The sequence below is a fragment of the Ranitomeya imitator genome, chromosome 6, assembly GCF_032444005.1.
Source record: "Ranitomeya imitator isolate aRanImi1 chromosome 6, aRanImi1.pri, whole genome shotgun sequence".
Classification (NCBI taxonomy): Eukaryota; Metazoa; Chordata; class Amphibia; order Anura; family Dendrobatidae; genus Ranitomeya; species Ranitomeya imitator.
In genome coordinates this window covers 119,412,345-119,427,239 of record NC_091287.1, presented here as the reverse complement: position 1 = coordinate 119,427,239, position 14,895 = coordinate 119,412,345, and the positions used below count along the sequence as shown (strand labels likewise).

The 14,895-nt window shown below is 44.3% G+C and overlaps 1 protein-coding gene across 1 annotated transcript in view; it reads right to left on the bottom strand.

The window, feature by feature from the left end:
- GPD1L (glycerol-3-phosphate dehydrogenase 1 like) overlaps positions 1-14,895 on the bottom strand; it is an 84,912-nt gene that overhangs the window by 51,930 nt on the left and 18,087 nt on the right. The window contains exon 4 of the mRNA XM_069730026.1: positions 12,998-13,136. Within this exon, the coding sequence (XP_069586127.1) occupies positions 12,998-13,136 (139 nt within the window). The remainder of the gene's footprint in view (positions 1-12,997; positions 13,137-14,895) is intronic.

Sequence of the window (14,895 nt, the reverse complement as noted above, 5' to 3'; positions counted from 1 at the left end):
CCTAGTCACCCAATTCACCAACATTGTATGATAAATCTATACCGCCAATATGAAATATACACTAGTAACAAGCGGAAAGTTTACAAGGGATTACTGAAGTTTTTCTAAGGACTGTCAATAATCAATTACAACAAATGATGAAGCAAAACAGCAGACAAGGTGGGAAATTACGAGGGAGTACTTGAAAAATAGCGGATGTCGAGAACTTCGTGCCGATTATCTAATGAATGTATTTACAGTCCTGTCCAATGGGAGCTATGGGACTTGCAACTAAAAGGACCATGGCACGTCACGCAGCACATACTAAACCACCCCACAAGCTTATAAGATCCTTCATAAAATGCAGTGAACATTAATTTCTATTATAGCACACACAGTGTCAGCAGTTGCCGGCTTCAAAACAGCTACCGCGCTCTCACGGGTGCCCGCTCATTAAAGGTATTGAATATTCACCTCTCTCCACTCCCATAGGCGTGCAGAGAGGTGAATCTTCATTACCTTAATGAGTAGGGACGTGATCGCTCGGCGGCAGCTACTGGCACCGGAGCGAGATGCTGCGCGGGCATGTAGGGAAGGTAAGTAGGATGTTTTTTTTCATGGGGGCCATACATACAAAAGGATGGGGAAGAGGAATCATGCATACAAGGATGGGAATAAGGAGCCATGCATACCAGAATAGGGATTAGGGGACAATGCATACCTGGCTTATACTCTAGTCAATACATTTTCCCAGTTTTTCTAAGCAAAATTAGGTGCCTCGGCTTATACTCGGGTTGGCTTATACACAAGTATATATGGTAAGTTCTTAGCTTGCATTCACACACCCATGTGGCACACCCTAGTGCTCTCTTTTTTCCCTTGACCGTACACTGACCCATAGTTTCCGATTTACGGACCGAAAAAAACGGATGTAACGTATGCGATTGTCATGCGAGTTATGCGATTTTTTTATCGCAACATCCGTATGACATCCGTATTGCAGTCCGATTTTTACGCACCGGTGTCCTTTGAAAAGCCGGTAATTCAGCGTAGTGTACAGTAAAATCACACTAACAGGATAGATTACAGTAGATATATATACATACGTATATTTTATTTATTTTTTTTCTTCAGGGACATATATATATATATATATATATATATATATATATATATATATATATATATTTTATTTAAATAGATTTTTATTAACAATAAACAGCAAAGAGAAAACATCACTTTCTCATCCACATTTCAATATGTTACATACACCTTTTCTTAATTTTAAGAATCCCCAACATACCCACAACAACCCCCCCCTCCCCCCCCACAGGACAGCTCATCCCAGATCTAAACTCCCCTGAGACCACCAGTGCCTCAAGAAGTTCTCACCTATCTGAAGCCAATAGCTCCCAACTTCTATTACTCCTCATCCCAACTCAAGCCATGGAGACCATATTTTATTAAACATTCCTATTTTCCCCCATCTCTTATAAACACCTTTTTCCAGCTTTAGACCATGTTGTACATATTGAAGAAATTCCCTCCTCGCAGGTGGTTCTGCCTTTATCCAGTTCCGTGCTATCACTTTCTGAGCCATATACAGTAGCCTAGCAATTGCAATCTTCCAGGTGTTGTCCACTCCTATTTCATCCACATATCCCAACAAGCATATTATCGGATCTCTCAGGACTCTACATTTATACGCTCCTTCCACCCAACTCAAAACTACCACCCAAAAAGCGGCCAATCTAGGACACGTCCACATCATATGATAAATTCCTGCATTCTCACTCCCACACCTCGGACACTCAGAATCAGCACGCAACCCCGCTTTATGTAACACTTCCGGAGACTTATATACTCTGTGCAGAATATAGAGCTGCGACAACCTATACGGCTCACTCAATGTTAATCGCGGGACCCACTCCAGTACTGATTCCCAGGTCTCATTCTCCACCGGGCCCAAGTCCCTCTCCCACTTAGCTCTAGCCTTTATGGGAAAATCCAACAGAAACGTGTGCATAAGGTCCTTATATAGGGTGGAAATAACTCCCTTTGTAGTCCCGTCGCCACATACATACTCCAATACTATGTCCTCCTGCATCCCGATGTCAGTACTCTTATTTTGAGCTCCAAAGGCATGTCTCATCTGTGCATACTGATATTCTCCTGTGGGCCTCAGACCAAACTCTGCTTGTAATTGGGAAGAGGACTTCAACACTCGTTGTTGGACTATTTGGTTTACAAAGCAAATTCCTTTAGTCTGCCACTCTATCAGACCTCCCAGAGCCGCAAATTCCTTTAAATTACTGTTAGACCATATTGCTGTAAATTTGGTTAACCCTGTAACCCCCCGAATCTGCCTCAATCTATTCCATAATTTATGTATCAGAAACAGGGTTGGATATAGCTTCCCCAATGCTCCCAAAGAGCCGTCCTCTAAGCATTGTATTACCGGGCATCGGCCTGTCACCCCTTCCATCAGGTGTTGTACTGCACTGGATGACGCCTCCCGCGCCCAGCCCTTTAAATGCTGACTCTTGGCTGCAAGAAAATATATTTCAGGGTTGGGCAAAGCCAAACCACCATCTTCCTTGGGTCGCTGAAGCGTCTCCAGGCTAATACGTGGATACTGTCTCCCCCATATCAAACCTCTAAAAAGGGCATTAATCTGTCGGAATTTCCCCCGCGGGATCCAAATTGGCGCGTTATGTAAGACGTATAAAATTTTAGGCATCAGGACCATCTTAATAAGATTGACCCTTCCAACCACCGACAGATGTAACTTATTCCAAGCATCTACCTTTGCCTTGAGCACCCCCATAACAGGAGTCAGATTTCTATGTACGAACTCCGTGACTGGAACCGAAATCCATATCCCAAGGTATTTAAAATGGGATACCACCTTAAGCCGCTCGTCACCCACATTCTCACTCACATTCTCTCCTACACCATCTACCTTAAACAGAACCGATTTGTCCCAATTAATTGTTAGCCCCGATACGGACCCGAATCTCTCAACAATTTCAATGGCCCTTCTCAGTGAATCAACCGGATCCGCCAAAAACAGCAAAACGTCATCTGCGTATAGCGCTATCTTTTCCTCAACTTTCCCATATCTAAACCCGGGGACCCCATCAGATTGTCGAATCTTGGCGGCAAGTGGCTCCACAGCCAACGCAAACAGGAGAGGTGAAAGCGGACATCCCTGCCTAGTGCTTCTAGCCAACTTTATAGGTTGAGACAATTCCCCGTTCACCCTTACTCTAGCCGTCGGCAATGAATACAACAGCTGAATCCAGGCCACAAACTGCAGACCAAAACCCATACCCTTCAACACCTGCCAGAGATATCCCCACTCTACACTGTCAAACGCCTTATGGGCATCCAGTGACGCAATCACCCTCCGGCCACAGTTGTCAGACTTCAGCTGCAGATTCACATATAACCTCCGCAGATTAATCGCCGTCGACCTATCAAGCATAAAGCCAGACTGGTCCGGATGCACCAGGCCCGTAATGACACTAGACAAACGGGAAGCTAACACCTTGGCCAGAAGCTTGACATCAATAGTTAGTAAAGATATTGGGCGATATGACTCCGGTTTCCCCAAATCCTTATCCTCCTTTGGAATAACCACTATTATGGCCTCCCTCATAGAGGCTGGCAAACACCCCCGGGACCTAGCTTCCTCCAGAACCGTCTTTAATCTAGGAATCAACACTTCTCCCAAACTTTTATAGATCTCGGCGTGCAATCCATCCACACCAGGCGCCTTCCCATTGGCCATGGACATCAATGCCCGACTCAGTTCCTCCTCCGTGATAGGGACTTCCAAGCTCTCCCTATCCACCTCGTTCAGTCTCGGTAGATCCAAACCCTCCAAGAAAGTCAATGTATCTCCGACCGACTCACCAACCCGGGAGGAATATAAGTCTGCATAAAAGTCCGCAAAAGTCCTCAAAATCTCAGGCGTTTCAGATACTCTGCTACCACTTACAGGCTCCAATGAGTGCACATATGAAGTACTCCTCTGGGTCATATGCTGTCGTTGGTGGTAGCTGCTCACTGTTTCTCCCTCCTGGTAATACAACACTCTTTGAAACTCCTGCTTCCTATCAGCTTTTTCCAAGAGTACTTTTTCCAATTGATTTTGTGCATATTTCAGCCTTTTCCCAGCCTCAGGAGTTCCCAGTGTAGCCATCCCATCCTCTGCATCCTTCAACTCATCAACTGCCGCCCTTTTCTGCCTCTCTCGTCCTTCGCTTACACCTACTAATATCTCTAAACAGTAGTCCTCTCAGATACGCCTTCATTGCATCCCAGATCGTAAGAGCGTCTGTACTCCCATCATTCAAAACAAAGAACTCCGCCACCTCCCGTCCTATACTTTCCATCTCAATACTATGTAACCAACTAGGATGTATCTTCCATTCTCTCCTATTGACAAATTGTGTCCCCGCCAACTTAAAATCCACCTCAATTGGACTGTGGTCCGACAAGGCCCTTGGGAGATATCTCACTTCCCCAACCAGTGTGTCTAATAGCCTATTTCCCAGGGCCATGTCAATTCTAGAGAGCGTGGCATGTGCCGGCGAATAGCATGAATACCCTCTCTCCCCAACATGTCTGACCCTCCAAAGGTCAATCATACCTATCTCATGTACATAGGTGCCAAATGTTGTATTATGTCCCCCTGACCTATTCTGGGTGTTTTTATTCTTATCCCAAAAGTCGTCACAGATGTTATTTAGGTCCCCAATAATCATCAGTGGTGTCGGCCCCCATCGTTCCACTCGCTCCAATACTTCTCTAATCTTCCTGCTTGAGTAGGGAGGTGGAATATACATAGCTGCAATACATACTCTCACTCCATACAATATACACTGTATTAGTACATACTGACCATCCGCATCTACACAAACCTTCACCTCCTCATACTGTACTCCCGCTGGAATCAAAATTGACACACCCCTCGCATACGTGGAGAAGGTAGAATGATATCCCTTCTGAATCCAACGTCTATTTAAGGCTACGTTCACATTGGCGTTCCGCCAATGTGCGTCGCTGTTGCGCCGGCGACGCAGCGGCGACGACGCGCCCCTATGTTTAACATAGGGGACGCGTGCGTTTTTTAGGTGGCGTTTTTTGACACTTGCGTCGTTTACGACGCTAGCGTCGGACGCAAGAAAATGCAACAAGTTGCATTTTCTGTGCGTCCGATTCTCGTCAAAAAACGACGCACGCGTCGCAAAACGCGTGCGTTTTTTCGTGCGTTTGTGCGCGTTTTTTCGTGCGTTGCGTCGCCGACGCAGGGCGGCGCAACGCTAGTGTGAACGTAGCCTAAGACATTTACTTTCTCCCTTACCAAGTGCGTCTCCAGCAAACATATAATTGAGGCCCGCTGGTCTCTTGCATACTGCAAACTTGCGGCTCGTCTGGATTTCTCCGCCAGGCCTCTCACATTCCAGCTCAAAATGTTAAAACTACCCCCCATCAATTGGCTCATCTTCTCTAAATATATCATTATTCTTGTCCATGAGCTGTCTAACCTCCCTAACCCCCCCTATCCCAACTCTCCCTCCCACCCTTCCCCCCCTCAAAACTAACCATTCCGCCTCTTTTCAAGAGTGGGGCATCATCGCCCATAGCGAACACTCCGATTGGAATTACCTTCCCAACCCTCCTCCCGCCACTGTACATAGCAAAATTCCATAGATTCTTTAATAGGTCACAAGATTTCAACATCGAGTAACCTGCAAATGCAAGAAACCTAAAACAAACTTATAATACGCCGCCTACCCTTCCTCCCCCTTCCCCAGCAGCCATTATATCATTCCCTTAACTGTAGCTGATTACAACTCGGCTCCACCCTTCAACTTTCACATCCCATACCCCTTGGATTGTTAATCACAAGTCTCTTTTCCAACTGACAAAGAAGTAATCACATTCAGAATCCCCCCTCAGTTCAGTCTCCTTTTCCTTTAAGCCTTTTAGCATTAATGTCAATCCACTGAGTAGCTTCCTCCGGCTTCTGAAAAAAGTGAATTTTGTCAAACGCCACCACCCTCAGTCTTGCTGGAAACATCATGGAGTACTGCACACCCAGCTCCCTCAGCCGTCTCTTGATACCCGTGAACATCATCCGTTGTTTCTGAACCAGAGCGGAATAGTCTGGGTAAATAGCAATTCTTTGGCCTTCAACTGTCAGATCCGTCATGTCTCTAGCCTTCCTCAGGATAATGTCTCTGTAGTTTAGGATTTTGGCGAGCATGGTACGGGGATTCGCTCCAGGGACAGGTGGTTTCGGTGGGACCCTATGCGCTCTCTCCACCGCGAACACTTTTGTCAGCGCCGTATCTCCAAAAGTCTCTAACAGCCATTTTTCCATATACTCAGTTGGATTCCTCCCTTCAGCTTTTTCAGGGATGCCCACTATGCGTATATTATTTCTTCTGGACCTATCCTCAAGGTCCTCATTTTTTGCCGCCAATTCAGCTATTGCTTGAGTGAACTTCTTCTCAGCTTTTTGCAGCTGCACTATATGATCTTCTGCAGTGCTCACTCTCTCCTCTACCTCCCCCACACGTTTATCAATTTTCTGCATGGCTGCGTTTATCTGGGCTGTGTCCCCCTTAACCTCCTGTATCTGTAGGGTCAGAGACTGTTTACATGAAGAAACCAACGCAAAAACGTCTCTCAGGGTAGGCTCAGCTTCTGGCGCCATATCCTCAGGTCCCCCTATTGCCACCGCCATATTACTCTCCTTTCTCCCCTGTTGTACCTCATGCTCTCCTGCTGGGTTCTCTTCCTCTTCCCCTGTATCAGCTCCGGATTCCTCCTCTGCAGCCTCCACTCTTACAAACTGCTGGAGCTTTGCCGCCACCTCCATGCGTTTCTTACATGCGGCGTTCTGTTTATCCGCCTTCTCTCTTGCATCGGCGCCATCTTGGCTTGCGCCTGCATCCCCGGCTCCCGCGTCCTTCTGCCTTCTCCTAGTCATTCTCTCCGTTCACGGAGCTGCCGCTCAGCACCGCCGAGCTCACTGGATCGCCCCGCAGCCGGTAAGCCTCCCCTGGAGCCGTTCAGCGGCGGCTATACAGGATTTTATAAAGCACAGCAGCGGGAGCTCTCTGCCGCACGTCCGTTCACATGGACACTCAGGCCACGCCCCCCACACCTATATATATTTAATGCAGCGCTAGATAGCAGAAGAGTCAGTAATTCAATTGCCGGCTTTTGCCATCTCCTTCTCAAACCCGAAATGATATGAGACATGGTTTACATACAGTGAACCATCTCATATTACTTTTTTTTGCATATTCCACACTATGTGTATGTGCAAAATGTGGGCGCTCTTAAATTTAAGGGTTAAATTGCAGAAAAAATTGGCGTGGGCTCCAGCGCAATTTTCTCCACCAGAATCGTAAAGCCAGTGACTGAGGGCAGATATTAATAGCCTGGAGAGGGTCCATGGTTATTGAACCCCCGGCTAAAAACATCTGCCCCCAGCGACCCCAGAAAAGGCGGAAACACAGTGTCTGCAAATTGAGATTCTGGTTTGGCTATTATCCTAAGTTATGTGACAAGGCTCGTTAAAGGGTCGACATTAACTGTTAGGATTGCTACTACCAATAGGTGGCACTAGAGTTCTAGTCCTCTTCCTCTCTGAAGAGACAATTTAAGATAAGATAAGGAGCTGCAGTGAATGGCCAGGCGTTGTGGAGGGAGGTGAGAGAATCATGTCATCTAGGTGAGAGATTGATGGGAGAGAGAAAAACAGTAACTGCTGGTGATAGCAGATCACAGGGCAGTCTCCCACAAAATGGCGCTGCCCTAGACCACCCAAAAGGGGAGGAAAATAGTAAAGTCAACAGTTACTGCCCCAATTTTGCTGCTAACAGTAAAGCTGGTAAGTCTTACTATAGTTGCTTAAGGTCTAAAACAGAAAATGCTCCCCCTAGTGATATATATATATATATATATATATATAGATAGAGAGAGAGAGATATCTCTAAGAAAATATATATTTTTCATATAGAAATGTTTGCAAACATTGCATTAATACATTTTAATTACTATTTTAAGCTTAATTTCACAAAAACACAACTACAAGAAAACTGGTGGCACCTTCCCTTTAAAGGCCCCGTCACACATAGCGACGCTTGAGCGATTCCGACAACGATACGACCTGTCAGGGATCGCTCAAGCGTCGCTATGTGGTCGCTGGTGAGATGTCAAACAGTGAGATCTCCCCAACGACGCAGCAGCGATGCGGCGACCTGTACAACGATGCTATTTCATGATAATTCAATGGGACGTCCTGTCAGCGAGGTCGTTGGTAAGGTGTCAAACACAGCGATGTGTGCTACCCAGCGGGACCTCAACGATCAAAAAATGGCCCAGGCCATTCTGACACGACCAGCGATCTCACAGCAGGGGCCTGGTCGCTGCTACGTGTCACACATAGCGAGATCGCTACTGAGATCGCTGTTGCGTCACAAAACTTGTGACTCAGCAGCGATCTCGCTAGCGATCTCACTGTGTTTGACGGGGGCTTAAGCATTTTCTGATCGCTTTTTCAGGTGGAATCTGCCTGAAAACAACGTCTTATCCACATACCCTTGGGCTATGTAGACACAATCTTTTTGCTGAATATTTTTGAGGAGTTGTGTGTTATTCAGGAAGATTTGGAGAGTTTCTGTTCATCTTCTGTTTCAAAATACTCCTTGAAAAATTGCGGGCGCAAGGCCTTACAGTGGATTTTGGAGTGGGTCCACTTCAAATTCCTACTTAAAAATAACACGAGAACAATCTCAGACCGCTGACACGCTAACAACAATTGCTACAATTATGTCTTCTAAGCAGAAATCTGAGCAAAACTATAAAAGGTGAATATGTTAACAACGGAATTTATAAATCACTGCTTCCTACTAAAGGTGATACACAAAATCAATGCCTCTTCAGACAAGGTCTTCTGCACCCATAGGTGTATAAAATCTGAATAGCCAGTCTCAATTTTGTATCTATTCTTCCACTATCATTTATACAGGTATTAATTAGCTTCTTTTGGTTACTTTTCTCTGACCCACAAGACGATCTTATCTTTCAATCCACAGAACACTCACTTAACACTGATCAGAGAGGAAGGACACAATTAGGATATGGATCGAACATGCAGCAAAGAGAGATAAGAGCCCAAGCTTTTAGATATATCAACTACCCAGAACAGCTCTTAATGACCATCATAATATACATATTAATAAACCCAAGAAGATTTTATGGGTGTCACATTATTACCTGATCTCCAAAGCATGAAATTGGATAGCTAGAACATTATGTCTCAGATTTGTCGCCTTTCGAGACATTAGAAAGAGATATAATGAAATTATGCATTGCCAAAAGAAGACCCTGTGTCTGATGATGTGGAATATATTATCGGATTAGATCCAAACAGCTTTTTATTCAGTCTGGTGAATGATATAGTTAAATGACATTTCTTTATTTTTTTATGATACCTACAGAAATTGTACAGAATGGTTCCCAGAATAAAACACAGCGGAGTAGTCTTTAAGAGAAGCATGGCCAGTACCAGGTCTGTCTGTCTGTTATAGTGTGGAACATTTTATCTTTGCTATGGAATCGGCCATGAGTAAGTGAGAACTGTAGAGAAAAAGAACATTAAAAGAAAGGTTTAGTAAAAAGTATCGCTGGACCCTACTGAGGTCACATCGGTAGTCTGCAGAAAGTAAAGCCTTGCAAATCTCCTACCTGCGGGCATCAACAGCGCTTCTAATTAGTATGGGGTGGTTTGAAAAGAGACAGAGGATGCCGGCAGGAAGCAGAAGGTTTGCAAGGCTCTGATCCAGCAGCCGCGGATTGCTAATGTGGCCTCTGGACACGGGTTCTGCAATTCTTTTTTCTCAACTCCAATGAAAAAAGGTTGTGCAATGTTGTGAATTAAAAATAGTAATACTGATCCCCAAACGCTACTATTCCAACTCTTCCAGATCCCCACCATTCTCTGTTCCCCCTTGGTTGACGTGTGGCCGCTGCAGACCAAAAAAAATTGTTTTATTTTGAATGGGGCAAAAGGGGGTGATTTAAAACCTTTATATTTTATTTTTTCAAACTTTTTTTTTTTTTTTTTTACGTTTGCCATGCTTCAATAGCCTCAATGGGAGGCTGGACGCTGGCACAACTCGATTGCCTCCGCTACATAGGAGCGAAGCTCAGATCGCTCTTATGTAGTAGAATTACAGACTTGCTATGAGCGCCGACCACAGGGTGGTAAGTAAAGTGCATATCTGATATATATACATATATATATATATATATATATATATATACACACACACACACGTGGTGAGAGACCTGGACCCCAGCCTGCTGCCTCAACGTGCGTTTCACCGATCTTCGTCAGGCGAAAGGCCTCCTAAGTAATCTACTTTGATCAAATTACTCTGCATCAGATATGCACTTTACTTAACAATGCAGCTTTGAACCCTCCATTTTCCTCTGCCCTGTACTTTTTTGCACTTTGCTTTTGATTTTGTGGACATCTTATAACTTTTTTATATTGGCTATATGAGGTTACCTGTTGGCTGCTAACAGCTGTGCTGTATACTGCTTTCATGCAGACGCACTTTAAATACTTGTATGGAATAAATCACGCAATAAGTCTTAATATGTTTTTGACTACTTGTAGATTGACTAATTGTTATACTACTGTAATATTTTGATATGGCTTCTAATAGTGAGCTTATACTTTAAATTATTTATCTGTCAACGCACATAAGTATTTTATATTGTGTATAAATTACTATCATTCATGTGGTGAATGTGTACCTCTCCTATCCTGCTTGGTTAGCTATACTCTACTACGGATAATTGCATTTTAATTGTTTAATAAAATTATTACGCTCTATAAGATACTCTGGATTGGGTCTCTTTATATCTAGAGGTCCTTTTTTCTTTGTGTTATCAGTTTTGTAGAGTTGGAGATACCTATTGTATATGATCCGAAACAAATTTTTTTGTGTTTCCATATGAAGCTGTGTGTATGGAGACTGTAATATGGCGTGCGGTCACCCAGGGAGACTGGACAAGGGAAGTCTGGCCTGTTTAGGGACTGCAATCTAAAGCCATATGATTTATATTGCTATGAACTGGTATAAACAGAATACTGATAATATACACTGAAGTTATGTGCATTTATGTGAACTGGACTTTAATGTTGTGAGGAAACACATTAAGGCTGTGTGCACACGTTCAGGATTATTCATGTTTTTTCGTGATAAAAACGCTTAAAAAAAAACACACATTAAGCATCCCATCATTTTTAATGCATTCTGCAATTTTTGTGCACATGATGCGTTTTTTCCGCGAAAAAAAACACATCGCGGTAAAAAACGCAGCATGTTCATTAATTTTGTGGATTTTTCACACTGTTTAATGCATTGGGAAGCTCCAGGAAAAAAAGCGCGCAAAAAAACGCATGCGGATTTCCTGCAGAAAAAGTCCGGTTTTGTTTAGGAAAATTCTGCAGAAAATCCTGAACGTGTGCACATAGCCTAAAAGAGACTTTTGTGTTTGAACTTTGGCTACTTTCACACTTCCGTCTTTTCAGATCCGTCACAATCCGTCGATTTTTGAGAATGCAGGATTCTGCAAAAAAATTTGCAGGATCGTGCATTTTCCCATAGACTTATATTAGCAACGGATTGTGACGGATGGCCATCCGTTTCATCCGTCGTGCACTGGATCAGTCGTAAAATAGCGTTCCATCGTGCAGAGAAAACGTTCAGAGGAACGTTTTTTGTGCACGTCGGAAAATCAGTCAGCGATGCATCCTGCGCTGCCCGTCGTTGGTGTAACAGGGTCTACCAAGCTGGGGTACCTCTTTCAGAACCATCCCGTGTTTCAGGAGGTCCACGCTGCTTTGGCTGAAGTCTGAATGAAGGACGCTGGCTAGAATTCCTTGGTTACATGGATGCATATAAAAGATCACTGGTTCTCCACGTATTTCCAGTCTGACAACACTTAACTCATAGGACACAGAATATATCACACAGATACAGAGGGCAGGCCAATAGCAAAGCGGCAGGCCAGACATACATTACAATAGCCGCAGGTGGCCGGAGCCTGCCAATATTTACTGTGGGAATTACAAAGGTGGGGGGGGGGGGGGGGGGGGGCGGACAAGAGGGGAATATCGTGTCCCCTCTGCCCAGGGGCGCAGCCTGTGGGCTGATGCATTAGGGACATGCATCTCACATGGAACCTAATATACATACATATAACTGCACAACATATTCTGGGTGCTGAGTGGTTCCGTAACATGTAACAGTCGGCTACAATGGAAGCCTATGGGCGCAGGATCCGTCGCTGACCGTCACGCAGTGGAATCCAGCAACGGATCCAGTTTTTCCCTGCTAAGCATGCCCAGAAGGATCTTCTATTTCAAAAAACCTGATCTGCACATCCAAACATAGACTGAGTGTGAACAGGTGCTGAACCCAGAGTCGCCAACTCGTATATAGTTAAATAAATAGGGCAGCACACTGCAGCGCCAAAACATGCAAACTTGAAAACACGAAATTTAAACTGCATTACTGCACTAGAAATATGAAAAATGAGAGCTTTTCGCGCATAAAAATGGCCAATTTTATGTGTACCTCGTAGCCAGAAGATCTTCTAGTCCGGGAAAAAAACATTAAATTCCTGGAATTTCTGTACAACGAATCCGTCATTACATTGGATCCGTTGCACACGTTTTACCTATTTTCATGACAGCCGTCGATACGTCATTTTGCTGCACCACGACAGACCCCAGAAAACGGAAGTGTGAAAGTAGCCTTTGTGGATCACTGCCTCTTCACTGCGTACGATGCTACTACAATCTTACACATGTAATCCGCATTATATTATTAATGGCATTTGATAGATTAACATGTTATAGACAAAGCTATAAATAGGATGTAGAAAATGAGGCCAGTTTCCATATATACATTACCTATTGTGGTCTCACAGAACTTCTCTGCTGCCACTTCATTTGCAATGTTGGCTCCCATCAACACGCTGATATCAATGTCCATTTTCTCACGAATAATGTCAGAAATCAACTTCAGACCCTGAGGGCCTTCATCTATACCCTGAAGACAACCAGAGCCATTGTTAGATCATACAGAGGCAGGAGGATCTACAGCCACTGTCAGCTTCTGTATTCTCTACTATGAAGGAGAAATAATCAGGACAGTATTCACTGAAAGCACTGCACCCTGGGTGCTGCAAGGTACTATCTACTATATAAAATTGTCTAAGGGTCACTTCCGTCTTTCTGTCTGTCATGGATATTCATTGGTCGCGGCCTCTGTCTGTCATGGAATCCAAGTCACTGATTGGTCTCGCCAGATACCTGTCATGGCTGCCGCGACCAATCAGCGACGGCCACAGTCCGATTAGTCCCTCCCTACTCCCCTGCAGTCAGCGCCCGCTCCATACTCCCCGCAGTCACTGCTCACACAGGGTTAATGCCAGCGATAACGGTCTGCGTTATGCCGCGGGTAACTCACTCAGTTACCGCCGCTATTAACCCTGTGTGACCAAGTTTTTACTATTGATGCTGCCTATGCAGCGTCAATAGTAAAAACATCTAATGCAAGCGGCAGGTTCCAGTGGCAAGGATGGTATGGTAGAAGGACCTGTCATGTGACCAAACTACAAGGGGCCCTCGGAAGGTGAGTGTATGTTTATTTTAACATGTGACATACGTGGCTGGGCAATATACTACGTGGACATGCATATTCTAGAATACCCGATGCGTTCGAATCGGGCCACCATCTAGTAAAATAAATTAAAAAAAAAAAAAAAATTATATATATATATATATATATATATATATATATATATATATATATATATATATATATATATATATATATATATATATATATATATATATATCTATATCTATCTATCTGAGGGGTACTTCCGTCTGTCTTTCTGTCTGTCGGCAACTTCGAATCAGCAACGGCCACAGTCCGCCGATAAGTCCCTCCCTACTCCCCTGCAGTCAGTGCCCGACGCCCGCATACTCCCCTCCACTCACACAGGGTTAATGCCAGCGGTAACGGGCCGCGGGTAACGCACTCCGTAACCGCTGCTATTAACCCTGTGTGACCAAATTTTTACTATTGATGCTGCCTATGCAGCATCAATAGTAAAAAGATCTAATGTTAAAAATAATAATTAAAAAAAAAACCTGCTATGCTCACCTTCCGTAGTCCGACGATGCGCTCGCGGCTGCCGTTAAGAGACCGCTAAGTCATCTGGGTAATTTCGCAATGCATCCTGGGAACGGAAGATGGCGGCAGCCTCGCGCATAGGGACAGCTTCGCTGGATCCCGGCGGGTGAGTATATAACTAGTTTTTATTTTAATTATCTTTTTTTAACACGGTTATGTGCCCACACTGCTATATACTACGTGGGCAGTGTTATATAGCGCATGGGCTGCGTTATATATAGCATGGCTGCTATATACTATGTGGCCAGTGTTATACACTACTAGATGGTGGCCCGATTCTAACGCATCGGGTATTCTAGAATATGTATTTATGTATGTACTGTATATAGCAGCCACATAGTACATAGTACAGGCCACGTAGTATATAAGAGCCATGTAGTATATAGCAGACATATACTATGTGGCTGCTACATACATACATACATATACAGTAGAATACCCGATGCGTTAATACAGGCCACGCAGTATATAACACAGCCCAAATAGTATATAACACAGCCCACGCAGTATATAGCAGCCATGTAGTATATAACACACTTCTATATCAGTACAGGTTTGTGCTGAGTAAACAAAAACGAGAGCGCGGCTGGCCGCTCACCTCCCCTTG